The following is a 26,921-nucleotide window of genomic DNA, read 5'->3' on the forward strand; positions in this document are numbered from 1 at the left end:
CAAAAATAACCTTAATTCTCCAAACAGTTTGTCTGGAAAGAGGTTGAATAAGTTCACTTACCCTTATACACTTAGCAGCTTAAAAGCCAATTGCAATTAGCCAGTACTCCTCCCAATGGGGTTGTATGCTTGCTAAATTCAGTAGGCACTTTAGTTCTACCCTTTGTTTACTAAGTGGCTAACATGTTAGAGGTTAGGCCAACGTAACAGGTAGATAATGTCTGGCTGTTCCTTCCCTGGGATGTATAAATTACAAGCTTTGAAGGAATGCAAAAGCTGTAGGTAATTTTAATTTCTACTTCTTTTAGTATAAGTAACTTTTGTAGTTTTTCTGAAGCTGACTTACAATTGCTATGTTTATGGCATTCTTATATTATATTAGCGGACGCCCGCAACTTCGTCCGCGTGGAAATAAACGTAAACTTTCAAGCCCTATTTCACCACTTTAGGGGTTAAATTTTAAAAATTTTTAAATATTTCAACCCCTATTTCACCCCCTTCTCATTTTATTTTCGCAATAAAAAGTATCCTACCTTTTGCACAAAATCACTAACGCGACTGGCAGTGTGACGGTGTCTACTCTGCCTAACAAACAACTGAGCTCAAGTCATCAAATACCCTCTTATTTCTACCAACACTGATACCTCCCCTCTACAATATACTTTTCTTACTATATATACGAATACAATCAATTCAAGGAATACAATACAAACGGTTAAAGATACACGAAAATCATGTATGACAGAATTTTTCCCCTTTAAAGGTTCAACTTCACCATAGGTATGTCTACATTTCAAGGATTAATTTTGCCATGGGATTCCACACAGACGAAGTCGCAGGGTTACGCTAGTTACCATACATATTTGGGTAGCAGCCAACGTTCATAACCAGATATAGTAGCTTCAGTTGCCATAGGTCGTGTATTGTCATGTGTGACTGATGGGTACCTTTCCATTGTGTATGCATGGGTGTTGTGTACAATAGGTCCCAATGCGGATTGGTAGACGTCACACACGCAGAGAATCAAGAAAATTCTCTGGTATGCAGGTTTCCCCACGATGTTTTCCTTCACCATTTGAGACACGTGATATTTAATTTCTTAAAATGCACACAACTGAAAAGTTGGAGGTGCATGCCCCGGACCGGATTCGAACCCACACCCTCCGGAATCGGAGGCAGAGGTCATATCCACTGGGGTATCACGGCTCATAACGTCAAAAGATATGTCAGTAACGCGTCGAAACTGAGGCGAACAAAAGTGACTAATTTGTCTTAATTTAATTTAGTCTCATAATAAACAACGAAAGTTATCTAAACAAATAATGCCTAAATATTGTCTACAATGTCGAGAAGTGTTTTCAGGAAGTGTAAAAATTATATATATATATCTAAGTAAACACAAAATAAGTAAATCTGCTTTTTCTTTCACCAGAGAATTTTCTTAATTCTTTGCGTGTGTGATGTATGCCAATCCGCATTGGGCCAGCGTGGTTGACTATTGGCTACTCTCTTACTGAGAGGAGACTTGAGCTCAGCAGTGAGCCGAATATGGGTCGATAATGATGATGATGATGATGAAACACAAAATTGTACATGTGTGCGCTCAGTGCAGTAGCTAAATTGGGATCACTTTTTGTGATGATTTTATAGGCACATAACATATCTATACTATAAAATGTCGAAGATTTTATACTATACTCAGAGGCACAATTATCCGCCCACTTTAATATACTCGCGTCATATTAAAGTAGACGGATAATTGTGCATCTGTGTATATTAGACATGTCTTCACTTATAATGACAGTATCTATAATTGATATATTTTTTGTTATGTTTTCACGCATAAACCACAAAATTTACCTCGAATTTACTTACGAATAAATTCTTTTACCAATGTAAATCAGCATTATCAGCAAGTAACACAGGCTATTGTCGGATTATAAGGGGTTCCACATCAGAAGCGGTTGTCTGCAAAACACAATTATTGAATGAAAGTCTGTCAGGTCTAACAATTCCCACTAAGAATGTTATATTGTGAACGATGTGTGTAGGGTTAAAGGATCCTTTGACTGTTAACAAACACTCCCCTTTTCCACTCAAGTCACTCTCTCCGCCTATTCCAAGTAACCCATAAAAAAATACACAACAAGAGATGTGGACGGCTCGAACGCCACGGCCACACTGAAGCCGTCCGTACCGCAAGTCGTTGCAACGCGGCGATAACACTATATTATTGTAAACCGCGTGGTACAGAATCATTGAATAAAAATAAGAGAAGAAATCAAAAGACAGCATCGAATAAGAAGCAAATCTTTCCATTATGTTCACGAATCATTTTTGTTCTCAATGTGTATGTATGACGTCAGCTGGCGGATACATTACTGATTGCTTTGATCTGCACATAAATCTGCGCCCCCATTACGTTCACTCGGTGTACGTAGAGGTTCAGATGGATCATAGATATAATGTCTTTGAAACTTTTGGTTATAGCATTAGTCTGTGAGTATAAGTAGATACAAATATATATCCTGTGACACTCATGAATAACGTAGCTTTGTAAAAGTATTTTTAAAATCGGTTCTGTAAATTCAGAGATTACCCCCTACAATACCTGCCACGAACTAATTATCTCTATACAATTTCTATAAATTATCTTAATATATAAATGCCAAAGGCCATTCATCACGAAATCTCGAAAACCACTTAATGTATAATGCTCAAATTTGGCAAGGAGATAGTTTAAAGTTAGTAGATATCCACTAAGTATGAATCTTGCGATAGGGCCTATAAGTATAATCCTATATGTTGTTCAATGTCCTCCTCTATATCCCAGTGAAAGTAGTAGTTGCCGTTCCCGTGGGAGTACGAGAATTTTTAAAAGTTGAGTAGTTTTTTTATTAAATCGTAGCAAACAAACTAAAAGTCAAACCTTAACTTTTATAATATGGTTTTTCCATCTACCACGCGATGGACCCGGTACCTGCACGGTCTTACAATATAAATTTACTAGTATACGCCGCGCGGTTCCCGTTCCCGTTAGAATACGGGGATAAAACATAGCATATAGACTTCCTCGATAAATGGGCTATCTAACACTAAAAGAATTTTTCAAATCGGATTAGTAGTTCCTGAGATTAGCGCGTTCAATCAAACAAACAAACAAACGAACTTTAGCTCTAAAATATTAGCATAGATAACTAATAGTAAAAATTCCGAACTCGCGCGAACGTAATTGCGGGTATCCCCTAGCTTTAAAATATATACATATGACCCAAACCGTATCCTCTGTAATTTCATACACAAATATTGTGTGTTTAATACAACATGTATTGAATGATCCACTTCACCAAGGAACATGCCTCGGATTGCTCCTAACTCTTTAGATTGAGCAAATGTTTGCTCTCTCTGTAATATCCAGAGCTAACACAATGTATGGGCCGGTTGTGTGGCCCATGTGTACAGAGGTAAAACAAACAAACAAACAAATAGCTACGGCTTGTATGTATACCCCTATTGTTGGAAAATGCAGATGTGCTCTCGAAAAATCAGTGATATTTCGTCCGTCCGTTAAGGTCTGGAAACACCGTTGGAATTTAGCTTGCAAAGTTTTGTAAAGGTAAATTCTTCGTATTGGAAAATGCTTTTCACATTACCATCTTTAACTGCCCCGCTGTCCAATGATTTTTCTATTTCATAGCATATCTCTAAAGTAAAGTAAAGTAGTCATTTTCTTTTTCTTATTTAGTTAATTTTCGAAATAATTCTTTATTTTCTTTTTTTACTTTTTTTTTTAATCTTTACAAGTTAGCCCTTGACTACAATCACACCTGATGGTAAGTGATGATGCAGTCTAAGATGGAAGCGGGCTACCGTGTTTGGAGGAGGATGAAAATCCACACCCCTTTCGGTTTCTACACGACATCGTACCGGAACGCTAAATCGCTTAGCGGTACGTCTTTGTCGGTAGGGTAGTAACTAGCCACGGCCGAAGCCTCCCACCAGCCAGACCTGGACCAATTAAGAAAACCTCAATCGGCCCAGCCGGGGATCGAACCCAGGACCTCCGTCTTGTAAATCCACCGCGCATACCACTGCGTCACGGAAGCCGTCAAACTTTTTAACTTTCATATCAGCCGATAGACGTCCACTGCTGGACATAGGCCTCTTGCATGGACCTCCAAGCTCAACGATCTCGAGCCGCCAGCTTCCAGCGGCTCCTTGCAACCCGCTTGATATCCTCGGTCCATCTAGTGGGACGTCGGTCAGCACTACGCTTTCCGGTGCATGGTTGCCATTCCAGCACCTAGGGACCCCAACGTCCATCGGCTCTTCGAACTATGTGGCCTGCCTTTTGCCACTTCAACTTCGCGACTCGCTGAGCTATGTCAGTGACTTTGGTTCGTCTGCGGATCTCCTCATCCCTGATTCGATCACACAGAAAAACTCCAAGCGTAGCTCGCTCCATCGCCCGCTGAGTGACTTTGAGCCTTCTAATAAGGCCCATAGTCGGCGACCAAGTTTTTTTACTTCAAATGTTAATAATTTACAGAAATGTAACACTGTAGCTTTGATTTTTAAATATTGAAGTGTTTATTCATTTAAAATATTTGATTCAGAGAATCAGTTTACGATATACAATATACATTTTAAACTTAACGTCTTTCGCGATTCAGCTTTCGCAATCCTAAGGTCTTCACCACCTTTTGATAGGTATCAGATAGGTAGATAGCCGCAGTCTTTTTCAATTTATTACTTCATATGATAAAGACAAAGCTTGTGAATACGCTACCAGACACTTTTTTTTTGTTTTTTTATTCTTAACAAGTTAGGCCTTGACTACAATCTCACCTGATGGTAAGTCGGGCTAACTTGTTAGGAGAAGGATGAAATCCACACCCCTTTCGGTTTCTACACGACGGCGTACCGGAATGCTAAATCGCTTGGCGGTACGTCTTTGTCTGTACACTTATCACAAGATGATGAATCTGGCTCTTATAGTCTTAAATATCGTATAAACTTATTTCCGGCAAAACATCGACGCATAAGACACACCTTCGTACATGAATCACTGACTCACCGTGCAATGTGCTGCTGACGTCAATTGCCAGATATAGCCGGATGGGCGTGCTATATCCAAAGCCATCAAGACAAACAGTCTGTTACGAACGCTGGAACGATGTGAGCTTGTGGCTCAGACCAATTATAGAAGGACCTGTATCGCACTCATAGTCACGAACAAAATTGTCTGTCATTTTCTGAGGAAAACGAGCTTAGATTTGGTATATATCTTGTACTAAACTAGAAGTTTTTGCCCGTTTTTTAAACAATTCAAAAACACAATAAGGTATTTTTACAAAGCTCTTTAACCGACGAACACGATTACAACTATTTAACAACGATTCTATAGAGACAGTTTTTATAATCGCATTAGATCGTTTACTTTGACAGAAAAGCAACGTCTAGCGAGGCAGGTCCTATACAATAATTGATCTGAGGCTTGTGGCAATAATGGCTACATCGTAAACTGCGTCGTCGAAGAAAACAAAACAACCACTGTTACATAGCAAAAACCAATATAACACTGGCAGGATTGAATAAAAGCAGGCGTTAGTTTGCGGAAGTTCATCATGAATATATATCAATTTGTTTATATTGCTATGATTCGCGAAAAGCCGACGAACCCATACGACAACGTCATCTAGGTCCGGCAAAATACTCTCTATGTACGTTTCACCCCGAAACTGGAGCATCTTCAGGAGATGATGACTGTACAACTCTACCTGGGTGACGATTTTCGATCGACGATTCCCCTCGATTTCTCCAGGATTCCATCATCAGATCCTGACTTAATTACTATGGAACTAACTGGAAAGCATACACTCTAAAACGAAAAAAGAATTTTTCAAATCGGTCCAGGCGTCTTCGAGTAATCGGTGGACATACATAAAAAAAGATTCCGACGAATTATAACCTCCTCCTTTTTTTGAAATCGGTCAAAAAATTGGGTTTAACTACACGATCACGGTCATTACCATAAAACAAAAACGTACCACCAAACGACTAAGCGTTCCGATATCGTGTAGAAACCGAAAGAGGTGTAAACTCCTAAAAAGTTATCCCACTTCTATCTCAGATTGCATCGTCACTCACCATCAAGTGAGAGTGTAGTCAAGAGCTAACTTGTATAGAATAAAAAATTAAAAAAGATCATTAACGACGCATAAAAGCCGTTGTTTGCTAGCAATTGAAATAGGGGCGGAATTTTTTTCAGACGATCTGGGCGGTGAAAACCCACGTAAATGAATTAGCTCTTTTATAAGGTTAATAACAACCCTCCTAAACTAGTGTACTCGTAATTGGCACAAAACCCCCAAAAACGCCGGAGTTCTGCATTCAATAAAACACATCTGCCAGTCATTCGATCGCAGTAAATAAAACTTCGGGCACAGGGTTGCCACGTTCCAAAAAAAAGACTAATTTCCGGCATTTTCCACTCCTATTTCCGACGCTTTGTTTGGCATTTCGGTTGGAGACTCAATCTACTTTCGACTATTAAACAAAATTGATTTTATGTTGCTACTTTTTATGTTATTTTACTGTGAGTATAGTAGAGTATAGTATAGTAGAGTTTATTTGAAAATTGATTTATGTAATATAATTTTTAAAAAGGTTTTTAATTTTGAAAATTGATTGCTTTGAAATTTAGAATGAGGCGGCACCTTATTATTGACACCTTTTACTAGATATAGGTCCATAGGGTTTTACATTGTTACTGTAAGAGCATTTGATACTGATTTTAACGTGAGCAAATCGCCAAACTATTTAGCGTTCCGGTACGATGCTGCGTAATAACCATCAGAGGTAGAATTACCTTGTACTGTTCCAAGTAAGCCCGCTACCATCTGATGCATCGTCAATTAAAATCAGGGGCCTTAGCCATGTGGCACGTCGATTCTCTTTCCACAAACGGTAACGCTTCGAAAACTAACAAAATGTATGAGAATGACAGATCCGATCGACAACTTGATCACGTGACCTGTCGATTTTTGAAGCGTTACCGTTTGTAGTTAGAGAATCGACGTGCCTCTTGGCTAAAGGCCCGGATGAAATTAAAGTCAAGGGCTAACTAATATTATAAAGAGGAAAGATTGCTTGTTTGTGTGCATATAATAGGCTCTAAAACATCTGAACCAATTTGAAAAATTATTTCCCTATTGGGAAGTTACACTATTCCCGTGCTATAGGCTATCCCCGTATTCCTACGAAAAAGGAACGGTTTAAGTAAACATAAACATATAATAAAATCGTTTTAACATAAAAATTTAACCGACTTCAAAGACGTATTTCAGTTTATTTTATTTTAAAACAAAAATACCAAACTGATTTTCATGAAATTCCATTTCATGGCACCAACCTGGAGGTAGGTATACTCTTTCAAACAAAATGAAATTTTTCAAAATTGGTTAATAAATGACGAAGTTATGAGGTACACCCACTAAAAAAACCATACGCCTCGAATTGAAAATCTTCCCCTGTTTTTGAAGTCGGTTAAAAATATATAACGGTCTTTTATCACTAACAACCGTCAAAGACTGTACGCTGCAATCGGATCCGGATGATCGGCATCCTTAGCTGGAGAGCCTAATAAACCTCATTTCCATCTTACGTCGATGGATTCCCGTCGTATCTTATGATTCTAAGAATAGATTTGTAGGCAAAGATAAATAGAAATAGTGGGCACCTTTGCCTATAAAATTGTAGACCTCTTTGCCTATAACGTGTGTTTATAAGTATCATCATCATCATATCAGCCGATAGACGTCGACTACAGGGCTTCTGTAGGGACTTCCAAACATCACGATCCTGAGTCGTCCCGCCTGCATCCAGCGAATACCTGCGGACTCGCTTGATGTCGTCAGTCCACCTAGTAGGGGGTTGACCAACACTGCTCTTTCTAGTGCGGGGTCGCCATTCCAGCACCTTGGGACCCAAACGTCCATCGGTTTTTCGTTTTTTCCACTTCAGCTTCGCGACTCGTCGAGCTATGTCGGTGACTTTGATTCATAAAAGTAAACATTAAGATATTCGGTATTTTTATATCACCAGTAAAATGTCGTCATCATCATCATTATCAGCCGATGGACATCCACCGTTGGACTCAGACCTTTTGCATGGACTTCCAAACACCACTATCTTAAGCCACCGACATTCAGCGAGTCCTGTTTGTTGTTATCAATATGGCAAGATAAAACAAACACAAAACGTAGGTAATGTTAAATGTGTTCAAAATACACCTGCCAACAAACATTCTAATAGTCCATCCAACTATTCCAATTTAGCAAAAGTAAAATATATAATATATATAATTCCACTGGGCTATATAGTAAAATATAGCCCAGTGGAAGTTCGAATCCGGTCCGGGACATGCACCATTTTCAGTTATGTGCACTTTATGAAATTAAATATCACGTGTCTCAAACGGTGATGGAAAACATCGTAAAGAAACCTGCATACCTGAGAATTTTCTTAATTCTCTACAAGTGTAAAGTTTGCCAATCCGCATTGGGCCAGCGTGGTGGACTAAAGCATAACCGCTCTCATTCTCGTGCTCAACAGTGAGCCGAATATGAATTGTTAATAATGATGACGAAACACCTAATTCCGTACAGTAGGTATTGCGCTAACTTTTACATTTACTTCACAATTCACCAAACCTAATTATTGAGCATTTTTTTTCTTATTTTCTGAATCATCAGCTCGTTTAATTTCTATGCACTCTGATGACTTAATCATTCCTATAATTAATGTATTGGCAATTCACACTAGAATTCAAAATGACACCAAGATATACTATGCGGAAATGATTGCCATTACGGAGTACGCTTTCTGATTAAAACATTACTGTATATATTTCTAAGTATAAGATACAAAAACAAATGTTTATTGTCACTTAGCCAATACTAAACTTTCACTTTCAAGTATAGTAGGGCTCGGACAGAAGTAATCTGGGGAAATGTTAACGCCATCCTTACCACTCCTGGATTAGCTTTTACGCTATTCAAGCTATAGCATTCCATCTAAGGGGACACGAGAAAAAAAAACGAACACAACGAATGTTAAACCAATTTCAAATTGACTTTGAATTTTTTAATACATATTTTACTAATTAACAAATTAATTTTTTTTTTACTTACTGTTTGTAGTTCACATAAGGATAGGGAAGGAGGGCCCAGAAGGGATTTTTAGTCGGTTGAAATACGACTTAACCTTCTCGCCTCCCCTCGGGAAGGTATCAATGAGGATTTCCCTACGTTATAAAAGGGCCCAGAAGGGATGATTACATCAAATTACCTTAATCTGGCACTGACTTATACTGCAACACTGTCTAAGAAAAAATTACTAAGAAAAGATGGAAACTGTTTATGTTTTAAGATATATATTAAAAAATGTTTACTGTTTAGTTTCCCTTTTTAATGTTTCTCCTTAAAAATGATATTCCACAATCTTTAGTAATCATCTACAAAACATTTTGTTAGGTACTAAAAAATTCATAAGCACGACTTAATAAAAATGTCTTTAAATATGGTAACCGAAGAAGACAGTTATCCAGTTTTTAAAATAATTATATTCAATGAACAATAACCGAGAGGTCCAGAATATTATCAAAAGCTCATCGTTGTGTTGCTCAGTCCGACTTTTTGCCTTCTCAATACATTCCTTTTGAGAAGCAGTTTTCAAAAATCATATATGACGGAATTGTACTTCTCTAAGTTAATAAAAATCCGCCAGACATGTTTATCATAATCAAGGATGTCTACGCGGACGATGTATGAACAATATCTCCAAAAAGTCAAAAGTAGGTAGCCCTAACGACGGCGCCAGACTGCGCGCGCGCACTCATTTAGGGCCGATTGACGTCAGCCGGCAGTTTCACAACAATAAACATGACATCACGTGTCAGAAGCGTTTCATACCGTTCACAATGTTGATGAATGCTTTGACAAAGTGCACTGATTCACCGAATTTGACAAAAAATAGTGTTATGAATCATCATCATTATCATCATATCTGCGGATGGACATCCACTGCAGAACATAGGCCTTTTGTAGGGATTTCCAAACATCACAATCCTGAGCCACCTGCATCCAACGAATCCCTGAGACTCGCTTGATGTCGTCAGTCCACCTAGTGGGGGGTCCACCAACACTGCGCTTTCCGGTGCGTGGTCGCCATTCCAGCACTTTGAAACCCCAACGTCCATCGGCTCTTCGAACTATGTGGCCTGCCCATTGCCACTTCAGTTTCATGACTCGTTGAACTATGTCAGTGACTTTGGTTCGTCTGCGGATCTCCTCATTCCAGATTCGATCACGCATAGAAACTGCAAGCGTAGCTCGCTCCATCGCCCGCTGAATGACTTTGAGCTTTCTAATAAGGCCCATAGTCAGCGACTAAGTCTCTTAACAGTAATTAGACCAACAGTTAATTAGACCAGATTACGCAGCAATAAATGTGAAAACCACAAATAAAATCTATATACAGTAAATATATGCTGTCACACGTCATGATCACAAAGATACAATACGAGTATAACGTTAACTAGTAGGTATTAGGTATAGAGAATGTGAGTTATTTTCTTTTTATTATGGAACGACAAAGCCTTATAATCTGTCGAAAAAATTTCGCAAACCATTATGCATGTAACTTCGTGTCTTTCTTAATTAATCAATTTTGATAACACGTATAAATCTGAGGTGCACAAAAGAACCATAGAAACTAGAAAATTTAATTATAATTCTACAGTAAAATCAATTAGTTTTAAACTACACATTTCGTTAAAAACACTTAAAATATATTTTAAGTTAAATTATTTTCTATTGCACGACCAACTCAGCGCTAATTAGATAAAACTAGCATTTATAATATTAATTTCATCGCTGTAGGAACGTTTTCGCTGAAATTTACTTTACTGCTCCGTAAAAAGTACTTGAAAATGGTGGAAAACACAATTTTTCCTGAATAAAACTCAATGTAATGTTGACATAGAGTTGTACGTTATTCAAGCTTTTCGAAACCTACACTTGGAGCGTGAAAAGTTAACATTAACGCTACGAAACCACTTTAAACCATTCCAAAAGGGTTTACAAGGGTTCCGAGCTCGTACGTACATTGCAGGAAACCTTTGATAACTTTTGAAAGGTCAAGTAAGTAACACTTGGTGGATTTAAAATTATCCGACATTTATTTTCCGATTTCGTTCGGTTCACTTTTAATAATTCACGTTTTATGCAATGGTAATTTATGCGTGAATATTTTCTCTATAATTAGCCTCAAAAGCTCAACGGTAAGAGCGGTTGGACTCATCACCGAAGGGTGGTGGTTCGATCCCCGCCCCGTTGGTCTATTGTCGTACCCACTCCTGGTACAGCCTTTCCCGACTAGTTGGAGGGGAATGGGAAATTGGTCATATTATAAAAGATATGGCAAATATTCTTTAAAAAAAAAAAATTGTAAACTGGATAACTGTCCTCCTGAAATACGGTTTTTTGTATAACTTCTTTTCTCTCACTATGCGATACTAATTACAGTAGGTACTTACAAAAAATTGTATTTGAAAATGAAAATATATGCAGTTCTTATTTGAATGAGTGTACCTCTGCCTTCGATTCGGAGGGCGTAGGTTCGAAATCTGTCCTGGGCGTGCACCTCCAACTTTTCAGTTATGTGCATTCTAAGAAATTAAATATGAATGTCTCAAAATGATGATGAATGTCTGAAATGTCTCAAACGGTGAAAGAAAAACATCGTAGGGTAACCTGTATTTCAGAGAATTTTTTTAATTCTGGTGTGTGAAGTCTGCCAATCCGCATTGGGCCAGCGTGGTGGATTAGCCTATTATTACTATTAGCCTAAACCCTCTCATTCTGGGAGTGGATTTGCGCTCAACACTGAGCCGAAAATGCAGGACTTAATCCTTTTGTAGGGACAAATATCACGATCCTGAGCCGCCTGCAGTGAATCCCTGCGATTCGCTTAATATCGTCAGCCAACACTGCGCTTTAAACTATAGTCTGGCAACTTCGTTGACGACACTCCCATGCTATGCGGGCGACGGGGGGAAAGCCTGCGCGGGTGTGAAATCGTGCGTACGAGGAAGTTATGTGCATCAGTTGTGGGTTTTTCATTCATCGCTACACGAATCGGGAGTGTTACGAGCAAAATCAAAAATCAATTATTTGAAGTAGGCTTAGTTCACAAGCACTTTTGACACGTCAGTTGACTATTTGTAAAGATTCTACCACCAGTTCGGAAGGCAGATTCTGCTGAGAAGAAACCGGCAAGAAACTCAACAGTTGCTCTTTTTAAAAAATCATACAGTATTATAATTTACAATTAATGATAACATTACAATTTCTTATAGTTTTACTTTTTGTGTGAAGGTGGAAGCTGATCCAATGGCCTCCAAGCGCTAATCTTTAAGCAACTCATCAATGTTGTAGTAACCTCGACTAAGTAAATGTTTTTTAACACATTGCTTAAAGCTATGCATTGGCAGGTCTCTGGGATCTTGTTATATGAGTACACCCAAACCTACAAAAGATTTTTTTACTCTTTGGAGTTTGGCAAAGTTGCCAAGCTATAATATTCCCACTGTATTCCCCAGGTATCGTGAACCGAGGGGATTCGTTTCGCCGCCGCCGCTCTCGCTCGGGTAGCCTGGCGCCCGCGTCGCCTGCACAGTCGGCCCCCGAGTGCCAGGAGCGTCGGCCCGTGGCGTGCCACAGGGTTGCCATGGTGGGCGCACAGGGCGTGGGCAAGACCGCACTCATCAGCCAGTTCCAGACCAGCGAGTGTATCAATGCCTATGACAGACAAAGTGAGTACAAATTTTTTTAAAGTAAACTTTTTTTGGTGCTTACTTAAGAATCGATTTTTCATGAAATAATATAGTATTGTAATACGTGATAGCCCAGTGGATATGACCTCTGCCTCCGATTCCGGAGGGTGGTGGGTTCGAATCCGGTCTGGGGCATGCATCTCCAACTTTTCAGTTGTGTGCATTTTAAGAAATTAAATATCACGTGTCTCAAACGGTGAAGGAAAACATCGTGAGGAAACCTGCATACCAGAGAAGTTTCTTAGTTTGTGAAGTCTGCCAATCCGCATTGGGCTAGCGTGGTGGACTATTGGCCTAACACCTCTCATTCTGAGAGGAGACTCGAGCTCAGCAGTGAGCCGAATATGGGTTGATAACGACGACGACTATGAAAAAATATGGGCAGTAAAATTAGATGAACGAATGACAGCGTTACGTTTTTGTGCGCAACCTATTCTGCGCACCTTTCACCGTGCGCTGCTGCCAACAGCGTGCACATATGCGCAGAGGCAACATACACATATTTAGACAATCGCGCATACCACTGCGCCACGGATACCGTCATAAAAGTGTAATCGAGAGCGTTACTTAAAGTGTAATCGGCCTAACGAACGATTGAGTGAGAAAGCTAAAAATTTTTATTGGAGAAAGAAAAGAAAAACCCATATTTCATAGAAGGGCCTGCCCCTAGACAAGTGGCACGTCGATTCTCTATCTACGATCGCTAACGCTTCGAAAACTAGAAAAATGTATGGGAATGACAGATGTTGATCACGTGACCTGTCGATAGCAAATGCCATTCCCATACATCTTTCTAGTTTTCGAGGCGTTAGCGATCGTAGAAAGAGAATCGACGTGTCGCTTGGCTTGGGGGCTGTTCTGTAGAACAACGTATGTTCTTAATAATATTATTTATTTAGGGAAGGGGAGATTTTATCCAACGTTTAAATTCTACGAATCTTTTGGGGTTTCATTAATTTTTACAGCGAACACAATATTATTTCAGTCCGGCCACAAAAAGCTATTTTATTTGAATAACATTATGATTATGATATTATAATGAAGAAAATTTTTATGTCAGTGTCCCAAATTATGTTTCTTCCTTTTGTTACCGTATCATCATCATCATTATCATTTCAACCCATATTCGCTCACTGCTGAGCTCGAGTCTCCTCTCAGACTGAGAGGGGTTAAGCCAATAGTCCATCACGCTGGCCCAATGCGGATTGGCAGACTTCAAAAACTAAGAAAATTCTCTGGTATGCAGGTTTCCTCACGATGTTTTCCTTTACCGTTTGAAACACGTGATATTTAATTTCTTAAAATGCACACAACTGAAAAGTTGGAGGTGCATGCCCCGGACCGGATTCGAACCCACACCCTCCGGAATCGGAGGTAGAGGTCATATCCACTGGGCTATCACCGTATCATCAATAGGTAAAATACAATAATAAACATATAAATAAAATTCAAGTGACTATCTGTAACTTCAAAATAACTAGGTTTCCTACATTGCTTATAGTTATTTAAACGATACTGAAACACAATCAAGCTTTATTTCTTTTTTGGTCTGTCTATCTTCCTGTTTGTTCGGGCTAATCTCTCGAACATGGAAGATAGAGGAGGTTACGGAGCAACATATAGGCAGTGACGTGCACTTCATACATGCATTAAAGTACTGCATACCCTAACAATTGTCGTCATAATGCTTGTTAAATACAGATTTTTCCAGTTTGCTTAATTTAATTACTACTTTACATACCCTGATCGACAACCTTATGCACGCCACTGTATATAGGCTACTTTCATCCCTTAAAAATACATGGTTTCTATTGGATTTATGATAAGTGAAGAAGCTTTGACGGCCTCCGTGGCGCAGTGGTATGCGCGGTCGTTTTACAAGACGTAGGTCCTGGGTTCGATCCCCGGCTGGACTGATTGAGATTTTCTTAATTGATCCAGGTCTGGCTGGTGGGAGGCTTCGGCCGTAGCTAGTTACCATCCTACCGGCAAACACGTACCACCAAGCGATTTAGCGTTCCGGTACGATGTCGTGTAGAAACCTAAAGGAGTGTGGATTTTCATCCTCCTCCTAACAAGTTGTTGTAAAAGTTATTTACATGTAAACCAAAAATATCCTCTGAGTAACTTATTTATTATGTAATGGCAATACACCTCTATGTATTCTGTCTATTCTGTGCCCAGCCGTCTTAGCGTTAACATGTTCTGTAATCAATTAACGAGTGAAATTAAATCTTAATATATAATTAGAATCCTGTTTAATTTTGCTTTAAACCCGCTTCAATCTTAGACTGCATCATCACTTACTATCAGGCGAGATTGTAGTCAAGGGCTAAGTTGTAAAGAATAAAAAAAAGTGTGTGTCAGTTCCGACACACGAATGGAGTTTACTCTATCAGATCGACTGTCTAAATAGGTATATGTTGTCCCGCAGCATACACTATGTACGTCTCAATAGTTACGCATGAAAAGTGAAAGGTGCGCAAAATAGGTTGCGCACAAAAAAACGCAACGCTGTCATTCGTTCATCGAATTTTACTGTCCATATCATTTTTATCATCATTATCAACCCATATTCGGCTCACTACTGAGCTCGAGTCTCCTCTCAGAATGAGAGGGGTTAGGCCAATGGTCCATCACGCTGGCCCAATGCGGATTGACAGACTTCACACACGCAGAGAATTTTATTAATTCTCTGATGTACAGGTTTCTTCACGATGTTTTCCTCCACCGTTTGAGACGCGTAATATTTAATTTCTTAAAATGCATATGCCCCGGATCGGATTCGAACCTACGCCCTCCGGAATAGGAGGCAGAGGTCATATTCACTAAGCTTTCACGGCTCGTTTTTCATACCGGGGGCTATATATGAAAAATCGATTCAAAAGGAGTAAACTCCAAAAAATATAACTCAGTCTCCCAAATTATGCTTTTCTTTCTTTTGTAACTGAAATATTAAATTAAATATGGAACGTCTTCATAAAATATGCACCGTTCAAACTTTCTTACGACATTAGTTCTCAAAGTTCTCTCGACCCAGTAAACACGTAACTTGTTCCTTCACTGTGACATTTAAAAACTTGTAGAATAAAGGTAACTTCAGCATAATAAAGGAGAGAACATAATAAACTGTCGACCACATTTTCCAGCTGAATAGACTTAAGGTGGAGTTCCACTAGTGCTGTATTCATTAACGATGATGCTTTAGGAACAAATTTTTAAAACTGTTACTTAAAAATTAAGGTCTTTCCATACAAATATTCAACCCCTATTTCACCCCTTCTATTTTTATTTTAGGGTCAAAAGTACCCTATGTTTTTCAAGGTCCTGTTTATTATTATACCAAAATTCATCTTGATCGGTTCGTCGATTCATCGGATCGTTTAGCGGTGAAAAAGTAACAGACAGACAGGCACGGCTCGGCTGGTGACAGGCTTCGGCCGTGGCTAATTACCACCCTACCGACAAAGACGTATCGCCAAGCGATTTAGCGTTCCGGTTCGATGTAGTGTAGATACCGAAAGGGCGTGGATTTTCATCATCCTCCTAAATAGTTAGCCCGCTTCCATATTAGATTGCATCATCACTTACCATCAGGTGAGATTGTAGTCAAGGGCGAACTTGTAGAGAAAAAAAAAGGCAGACAGACAGACTTACTTTCGCATTTATAATATTAGTATAGATTTCATTTTTAACCCCCGACGTAAAAAGAGGGGTATTATAACGTGTGACGTGTCTGTCTGTCTGTCTGTCTGTCAGTCTGTCTGTCTGTGGCACCATAGCTCCCGAAAGGATAAAGCGATTAAAATTTTGCTTTCTTCGTATTAAAAATGACTTATGTGCGAGTGTTCTTAGATATGTTTGATGAAAATCGGTTAAGCCATTCAAAAGCTGTGGGATTTGAAAGCGGGGAAGGATAACCGAATGTCTGTAAATATACTCGAATGGGAGTGAGTGAAATATAATATTGATGACTTAATCGAGAGTGTACTCAATTAATAATATCATGACCTTCGGGGGTTTTCCAAATTTTAAATTTTATGTTAATACTAGCGGATGCCCGCGACTTCGTCCGCGTGAAACTCGATGTAAACTTTCAACTACCGCTACCCTACCCCTACCCTACCCCTACCCTACCCCTACCCTACCCCTACCCTACCCCTACCCTACCCCTACCCTACCCCTACCCTACCCCTACCCTACCCCTACCCTACCCCTACCCTACCCCAACCCTACCCCTACCCTACCCCTACCCTACCCCTACCCTACCCCTACCCTACCCCTACCCTACCCCTACCCTACCCCTACCCTACCCCTACCCTACCGCTACCCTACCGCTACCCTACCGCTACCCTACCGCTACTCTACCGCTACCCTACCGCTACCCTACCGCTACCCTACCCCTACCCTACCCCTACCCTACCCCTACCCTACCCCTACCCTACCCCTACCCTACCCCTACCCTACCCCTACCCTACCCCTACCCTACCCCTACCCTACCCCTACCCTACCCCTACCCTACCCCTACCCTACCCCTACCCTACCCCTACCCTACCCCTACCCTACCCCTACCCTACCCCTACCCTACCCCTACCCTATCCCTACCCTACCCCTACCCTACCCCTACCCTACCCCTACCCTACCCCTACCCTACCCTACCCCTACCCTACCCCTACCCTACCCCAACCCTACCCCTACCCTACCCTACCCCTACCCTACCCCTACCCCGTTTTCTAATTATTATTAATATGAACTTTATACAATAACAATAAAGCTCAAATTGACTACGTTTTAGTTACAAATCATTTGTATGTATAGTTTTTAATTAACAAATAAAATATAAGGGTTGATCGTAGAGGGGTGAAAATTTAGGGTTGTATGTATTTTTGTATGCTGTGTCATAAAAAATAAAAACAAAAAATTTTGCCTAAAAAATAAAAAAAAAAATTTAGGGGTGGACTACCCATAACATTTAGGGGTTTGAAAAATAGATGTTGGCCGATTCTCAGACTTACTAAATATGCACAAAAAATTTCATCAAAATCGGTCGAGCCGTTTCGGAGGAGTTCAATGTCGAACACCGCGACACGAGAATTTTATATATTAGATTACTATTAGGTATAATTTTATATTGTTAAATAAAACCAGTTAAACATAAGCTTGATAAAAAGTTTACATTTGATTTTTAGTTTGTTTGCTACGATTTCATTAAAAACTAAGTAATTTCATGACTTTCGGGGATTTATAAAAAATTTCAATTTTATGTTATTGTTTGAGTGAAGTCTCTTGCGTTCGTATCACTGACATGCTTATATCAATAAATCAGCTATATAGCTTACTTAAAGTGGTTTGTATGTCTTATAAGTGCAATTGAATGGATTTAGTAAAAAGTTAAATAAGTATCTATACTTTTTTAATCCTAAAATCGGCAGTATCTACAACTGTAATTTTTTTTTTAAAAAAACTAACGCTCTACGCTGCAGGTGTCAGTATTAAAAATGCAGCATTAGTGAAAAATCACTCTTATTGTTTTGGCAAACTTGCGCGTGTTGAAAGAAAACTATATAAAAGGCTCTTTTGTGCTTTTCTCTGCTGGAATAATTAACCGCTTTGCTGTTCCCGACATAATTACTGCAACAGTGTTGTGTTAACTGCTATAGGTATATCTACCTACGGTAATTATTTGCTTTGAGCGAAATTTTAACTGACGTTTACTTTCCAAATTATGACTTAACTAGCTGACGCCGTGCGGTTTCACCCGCGTATTTCCCTTTCCTGAGGGAATATGGGGATAATATATAGCCTTCCTCGATAAATGGGCTATCTAACAGTGAAAAAATTTTTCAAATCGCGCTAGTAGTTCCTGAGATTAGCGCGTTCAATCAAACAAACAAACTCTTTAGCTTTATAATATTAGTATAGATTTTTCATTTGCGTGAAAATATTTAATAAAGTTTAATATCTTTTATGTATGTAAACTTTGTTCTAACTTAATAAGTATATAGAAAGTTACAACTGGGTAAATAAATTAATTTTTCACTGCTCTTGTTCAAAAACACTGTCATATTAGGTACCACTCCACAGCGGGGCTTAACAAGCATTTCAGCCTCTAGGTGATAAAGAAACTTTGTTTTTTTTTTTTAAATTTTGTCTGTTTCGAGTACTAGCCTACTATAATTTTTAAATTCTCATTCTCAAGTTTCATAATTAGTTTTAGATTGTAACTCTTACGTTTCGCCATAATTTTTAATGTAATTGTTAGCACATAGTGACAAAGCGTAATTTTTGTGCCAATATTCCCACAAAAACTGTAGGTATTCTAAAAAACAAGGATTCAAAACAGGAAATAATGCAGAATTTAGGTAATATTGTAAAATGTATAAGCACTTTTTTTGCAATCCTTTACAAGTTAGCCCTTGACTACAATCTAAGATGGAAACGAACTATCTTGTTAGGAGGAGAAAAAAATCCACACCCCTTTCGGTTTCTACACGACATCGTCCCGGAACTCTATATCGCTTGGTGGTATTTGTCGTTAGGGTACTAGCCACGGCCGAAGTCTCCCACAAGCTAAGAAGCCACTTTATCCTTAATACCTAAATTCTATTTTTTTTTTATTCTTTACAAGTTAGCCCTTGATTACGGTCTCGCCTGATGGTAAGTGATGATGCAATCAAAGATGGAGGCGGGCTAACTTGTTAGGAGGAGGATGAAAATCCACACCCCTATCGGTTTCTACACTACATTGTACCGGAACACTAAATCGCTTAGCGGTACGTCTTTGTCGGTAAGGTGGTAACTAGCCACGGCCGAAGACTCCCACCAGCCAGACCTGGACCAGTTAAGAAAACCTCAATCGGCCCAGCCGGGGATCGAACCCAGGACCTCCGTCTTGTAAATCCACCGCGCATACCACTGCGCCACGGAGGCCGTCAAAAATTTTCTATTCTATTTTTCAAAGGAACGATTCTTTATACGATTTGTGACAAAAGAGATATGATTTCGGTCGTAACCATAGATTCCCGTTAGTTTAGGGACAGACACGTCCGAAACTTGTGAAACACGGACGTAAAGTTTATAATACTAGTTTGTTATGAATCTACTGGACAAACTTAGAAATTCACTTTCTAATGATCGCCTTTGACAAAGTTTGTTCGACGAATCACATGCGCATTTTGGATTGCAAAATGCTCGTATTAATGTAAAACTTGAGAGTTTGTTCGTAAGGTCGAATGTGCTAATCTCAGAAACTACTAGTTTGAAGTGTTTTTCTGTTGGATAGTCCGTTTATTAAGCACCTAATGTTATATAACATCACGCTACGACCAATAAGAACGAAGTAAACAAGAGTAGGCACCTTCTAGGCAAGTGTGTCCCATCTTGGACTGTATCTACACTTACCATCAGATTAGATCATGTTCAAACGCGAGCCTATTTGCATTAAAAAAAAAATAGTAAAAAATGGGACAATACCGACAAAAGTTTTCCTTTTGAGAGTTTTAGTTGCGTAAATAGTTAAAGTTACGCAAAAATCGTATGTGACGAAATTGTTTCTCTTTAAAAGTGTTAAAAAAGTCCGCCATAATTGTCATTTATGTTTATTTGTGAGAATTAGGTACTCACTATAACTTTTCTTAACGGTACCGAGGATTTCCACGCGGATGACGTCACGAGCGTCCGCTAGTATACAAAATAAAGCTGAAGAGTCATTTGGTATGTTTGAACATCAAATTACCAAATTAAAAAATTAAATTATAATATTTTTTGTATATTACATAAAGGGCTATTTCTTTTGATAGCGCTGATAGACAAGTATAATTTGTAGTGCTCCGAAATTATAGTATACCTGAAGAAAGTCTTAACAACGAAACAATTTACTTCCTTTTGAAAGGTAGCATAACCCTAAAACGGGTCCGATTTCTTCTTTAACTTTAACTAAAAAGAGATAATTTCTTAGCGACTAGCGAAATTTTGTCTTCCAAATTATTAAGTAAAGACATTTCAGACAGCCTTGACTCCAAAAATGTTTATTAATTAACTACTTGATACACCCGTAACAAACCACAGCCGTAAACGACAAGACGAACCAATTTCAAAATAACAATTTCCCAATTTTTCCCCGCATTTTCCGTCCATCAGCGCTGACACTAAGCCCCGAGTTTCCACGTAATACACAACATAGCATTTCAATTGAACAGACATTTATTTAGACAGCATTATTTTATGCTCGGGAACGATGTTTTACTCTTTGTCGGTCGGCCAGTGCTTTGTTTACGTTTGTTTCTCTCCGGGAACAACTAAATTTGTAAATTAGAGGCAATGTGTTGTAATTTGGAAGCAGATAAAACTGGAATCCAGTTAGAACTAGTTTAAAAACGGATAAGTGCGAGTTGTCGCGTGAAGAAGAAGTTTCATAATGTATCATCAACATCATTATCAGCCGATGGAAGTCCACTGCTGGACATGGGCCTCTTGCATGGACTTCCAAACAAAACGGTTTCGAGCCGCCGGCATCCAGCGGCTCCCTGCAACCCGCTTGATGTCCTCGGTCCATCTACGTGGTCGACAGTTTTCCGGTTATTTCAGCACATTGGGACCCCAACGTCCATCGGCTCTTCGAACCATGTGCCCTGCCCATTGCCACATGGAACCAGACCAATTAGAATAAACAGAAAACCAATTAGAACCAAATAGGTAAATCATTATCAAAAATAACTTATACAAATACCGGACATATACCGTTCTTCTTATTTCTGTCAGGTCAAAAAACAACATCTAAACCACAAACAACTCTGCCCTCTTTTTAACGTCGAGGGTTGAAAATACAAGAAAATTCGCGGATGACATAATCTCTGACGTCACTCAAAACCCAAAATGACAGTCATGTCATGTCACGCTCAATGACGACATTCAAATTAATAGCCATTATTAATTCATCTTTCGTTCTTATGGACGATAATTGAATGGAAAATGATTATTGAATTTCTGTGAAGCCGTACCTTCTACTTTATTAATGTAATGATTAATTGGAGCTTTGAAAGCTTCTGTTGCCGGCTCTTTGGTAAATTTGAATGAGATTGGAGATTCGTCATTTGCTGTCATCCTGAGCTCTTCTTTGAAGACATTGTTTAAGAATTACTCCTCCTCTGTGGTATGCGCAGTGAATTTACAAGATGGAAGTCCGATTGAGGTTTTTGTAATTGGTTTAGGTCTGGCTGGTGGGAGTCTTCGGCCGTGGCTAGTTACCCTACTGGCAAAGACGTGCCGCTAAGTGATTTAGCATTCCGGTACGCTGTGTAGGTACCTACCGAAAGGGGTGTCGATTTTCATCCTCCTCCTAACAATCCCGCTTCCATATTAGATTGTATCATCACTTACTATCAGGTGAGATTGTTAAGGACTAACTTGTAAAGAATAAAAAATATAACAATAATTTAATTTTAAATCTACAACATTCGCAAAAAAGAGCAACATTAAACCATGATAACTGCATTATACAGTGAAGGCCTCACATTGCAAATAGGTCTTCTATCGATTATTATAGGTAATACAAATATTCCAATTATAATTACAATTACATTATCATGCAATACGTGTTTCTTTAAAAAATACGCTATAACACTGTGGTTTCCTTGCGGTTTTGTAGGGACTTCCAAACATCGCGATACTGAGCCGCCTGCATCCAGCGAATCCCTGCGACTCGCTTGATGTCGCCAGTCCACCTGGTGAGGGTCTACCAACACTGCGCTTTGTAGTGCGGGGTCGCCATTCCAGCACCTTGGGACACCAACGTCCATCGGCTCTTCGAACTATATGCCCTACCCATTGTCACTTCAGCTTCGCGACTCGCTGAGCTATGTCAGTCACTTTGGTTCTTCTGCGGATCTCCTCAAATAAGTACTCTGAGAAAATTAATTGCGTTTGCACCGACAGTGTGCGATAAACGTAAACCGCACAATAAATTAGCCCACCCAATTTCACGGTTCACTTTTCAAGTTTTCGGCGGGCATAAATTTCACCGCGGAAAATAAATTGTGTTGATAAAAATTTTCTACGACGCAAACAATACTCACCAAGAGGACGCTTGATAATTTCGAGCCATTTTTTTTAAGTGAAACCTTTTGGGCGGTGATAATCCTTAAGTGGAAGACGAAATTCACTTTGAAAGTGAATGTTTATGGGCATGATTATTTTTATCGTAAAAGTTGACCAAACAAGCTTATGGTTCACCTGGTGTCTTTGCTTTAAGTGCCTGCAACTTTATCGGCAACCGAGCCCGTCAGACTGGTATACAGCAATGCTTCTATAGCTTGGCAACTTCGTTCGTAACCCTCCCGATGGTCGCGTGGACCGGGGGCGAATGAAAAATCACCACTGATCCACCTCACTTCCCCGCACGCACGATTTCACACCCACACAGTCTTTCCCCCCGTCGCTCGCATATCATGGAAGTGTCATCAACGAACTTGCCAGACTTGACGGCCTCCGTGGCGCAGTGGTAAGCATGGTGGATTTACAAAATGGAGGTCCTGGGTTCGATCCCCGGCTGGGCCCATTGAGGCTTCGGCCGTGGCTAGTTACCACCCTACCGACAAAGACGTTCCGCAAGTGATTTAGCGTTCCGGTACGATGTCGTGTAGAAACCGAAAAGGGGTGTGGATTTTCATCCTCCTACTAACAAGTTAGCCCGCTTCCATCTTAAACTGCATCATCCCTTACCATCAGGTGAGATTGTAGTCAAGGGCTAACTTGTAAAGAAAAAGAAAAAAAAAATATGAAAAACCATGTAGTGATTATTTCAATGGTACACTGACATACAGATGAGATTAAAATCAAGGGTTAACTTGTAAAAAAATTACTATATAATTGGACGATTTAAAAAGACCTTGGCTACCTTCTTCTTCACATAACCACCATTATAAATACTCCACCTCCACCGTTGTCTACCGTACTTCTTAACCTTTAAAACCTTCAAAGACGAAACTCAAGTTATCAAAGTTCCAACTCTATCATATGAGTGGTTTGGATTTTACACTACGCTATACCAATGCGGGTTTCATTACGGATATTACTAACTAGCATGATAGTAATGAAAACACGTCCAAGTCTGGGCAGTGTGTGATCACGATTCAAATTGATCTAATATAGAGCCGGTCCAAGTTTCACTAATACTGTCACACGCGTAACAAACTCGATTAGCCGTCCCAAGTTGGGAGCCTCGACAGATCATAGGTTCTCAACCTTATATTGCCCACCCTTTGATGTTGTACGTTCTTATTGAAGTAAACTTTCTCTACGTACGCTTGACTTCAGTAAGCTACAGGGAGTAATCTGGTGAAAACGTTACTAAAAGTCTAAATTAAATCAATTAGTCACTATATTATATTGTTATGTACAATAGTTCAAGGATTTATACACCTGATGACTCTGATGAGACTTTCATCCGCTCTTCAATCTCTCTTGATTGATAAAATGTGATGCTCGATCTCTTCAATACAAGTTCCAAATAAACACTTCCAATTAGAAACACGTCCGGAATGGATTTATACTTCACAAAAAGTAGATCTAATAGTCAATAAGTTAGTCAACTTTTCATCTACTTATGTGAATTTTGACACACATAATGAAATTATTGTAAGTTACCTTTTTTAAACTATATTATTTTAATCTGGCTACTTTTTATATACCATCTCATCGCATGATTACTTTCTGACTTCTCTGCTGTCCACCTGGAAATCTTGGGCGTACTTACATATAGGCTTTACCTCAAACTTTGGGAACATATGATTCAGATAGTATCTCTCGTGAAAACGCCGCCCTTAGGGTCGGGTTGATGAAATGTCCACCAAGTATTTATACAGTGTTAATAGACATGTCAACGTCGTGTGAATTCCTGACACTTTAGATAAGGTTACACGTAAAATATTTAAAGTTGCTTATATACACTTTTAAGCCACATAATTCGAAAAGCCGATGGATGTCGCAGTCCACAGTGTTAATCAACCCCCACTAGGTGGACTGAAGACGTCAAGCGGGTTGCAGGGAGTCGCTGGATGCTGGCGGCTCGAGGCCGTTGTGTTTAGAAGTCCGTGCAAGATTCCTATGTCCAGCAGTGGACGTCCATCGGCTGATAATGATGATGGTTTAATAGTCCTTCTAATAAAAACTTCACATTCATATAAAATCCCCCCTTCTCTCCATTTGATTCCAAAAATTTGAGGCGATGGAAAAAACATTTTAAAACAAGTTTCGGTTTAAAAATTGTTACTAATAAATACTACAATTCCGCTCAGTGAAACCGGAAACATTATGAATATTAATTTATTTTTCACGCCACGGATGTACGGATCGTATACAATTCGTTATACGTAGCTTTAATTGATAATAAATATCTGTATAAACGACATTCGTTTGTTTTATTTTTGTTGTCGGTAATAATCGTAATTTGTATTTTTATGATCTCTATCGCTTTGTTTTAGAACTAGCTGACGCCGTACGGTTTCACCCGCGTGGTTCTCGTTCCCGTAAGAATACGGGTATAATATATAGCCTATAGCCTTCCTCGATAAATGGACTAAATAACACTGAAAGAATTTATCAAATCGGACCAGTAGTTCCTAATATTAGCGCGTTCAATCAAACAAACTCTTCAGCGTTATAAATTAGTATAGATTTAGTTAGTACAGTATGTTTATAGATATGTATAGATGTATAGATGTGTATAGATTTAAACTATCGTGTAAAAAATATTTTATGTTTGTTACCTCATAGCTTCATCATTTATTAAATTATTTCGTCATTAACCGATTTTGAGAGTTATTTTTTTTTGTTATAAAGAATTTATAACAAAAATAGATTGATCCCATTAAATTTAAAAAAAAATATACTTCCAGATTGCGCCCATTATATTTTTACAAAAATCGGCTTAGTAATTTTGTGTTAAAATCAAAACCATTGAAATAAGTGAAGGAATTGGAACATACTGTGGTGCTTACGATCACTAGGGTACACTAAAAGTAGTAAAATAAAATCTTTAAAAAAAAAATAACCGACTTCAAAGGTGCATTAGGTATAAAAAGCGAAAAATAGCGTCATACCTATTTCTATTGATCGGTTTGAAGGCGGTGCCAAAAAATTAACTTTAAGAACCTATTCGTCATAACACCGCCTTTACCGTTCGTTATTCGTAACTTTGATATATCTACGATTCAACGTAGTACAGCCCTGTAACCAAATGGCACGACGATTCTCTTTCTACGATCGCAAACGCTTCGAAAAGTAGAAAAATGTATGAGAATGGCATTTGCTATCGACAGGTCACGTGATCAAGATATGTCATTCCCATACATTTTCTAGTTGTCGAAGCGTTAGCGATCATAGAAAGAGAATCGTCGTGCCATTGGCTACAGGGGCAGTACTACGAAATTAGAGTTATAAGGCGTAGAGTTTTCGTGTATCGAGAAATACAGCAGTAGGGTTACCACACGTATCACAGTTTTCAGTATCGTACCGTCAATATTAATATTACACTAGTGGACGTCCCCCGGCTTACCCTGCGTACAGGCCTCGTTCCCGTTAACAAAATTATAGCCTTTGTTTTTTTTTAATATGACCAATTTTCCCATTCCCCTCCAACTAGTCGGGAAAGCCTGTGCTAGGAGTGAGTACGACAATAGACCAACGGGTCGAGGATCGAACCCCTCAGTGATGAGTCCGACCAAACAAAGTTTCGCATGAGTTAGTATTTTAATACTTTTAAGATTACTTGTTCACATCAACACATATAGGTTATATCGTTTTAACTTATAATTTAAATTTAGTATATTTCCTTTATTATTTTTATAATATTATGTAGTTAATATAATAGCTTTAGGTAGTTTATATCTAATAGCAGTTTTAAATTTTTGTATAATTATAAAAAATAATAAATAGCTTGTAATTTTGAAACTAATTGTATTAAAAACATAAACTCAGTGTTATTATTTAGCTTATATATTCAAGTCGCTGTTATGAATTATATATA

At 38.9% G+C, this 26,921-nt stretch overlaps 1 protein-coding gene across 1 annotated transcript in view; it reads left to right on the forward strand.

Annotated features, from left to right (window-relative positions):
- LOC112047888 (GTP-binding protein REM 1) overlaps positions 1 to 26,921 on the forward strand; it is a 124,472-nt gene that overhangs the window by 68,257 nt on the left and 29,294 nt on the right. Inside the window, exon 2 of the mRNA XM_024085172.2 lies at positions 12,665 to 12,877. Coding sequence (XP_023940940.1) covers positions 12,665 to 12,877 — 213 coding nt within the window. The remainder of the gene's footprint in view (positions 1 to 12,664; positions 12,878 to 26,921) is intronic.

Source organism: Bicyclus anynana, chromosome 15, assembly GCF_947172395.1.
Source record: "Bicyclus anynana chromosome 15, ilBicAnyn1.1, whole genome shotgun sequence".
NCBI classification, from domain to species: domain Eukaryota; kingdom Metazoa; phylum Arthropoda; class Insecta; order Lepidoptera; family Nymphalidae; genus Bicyclus; species Bicyclus anynana.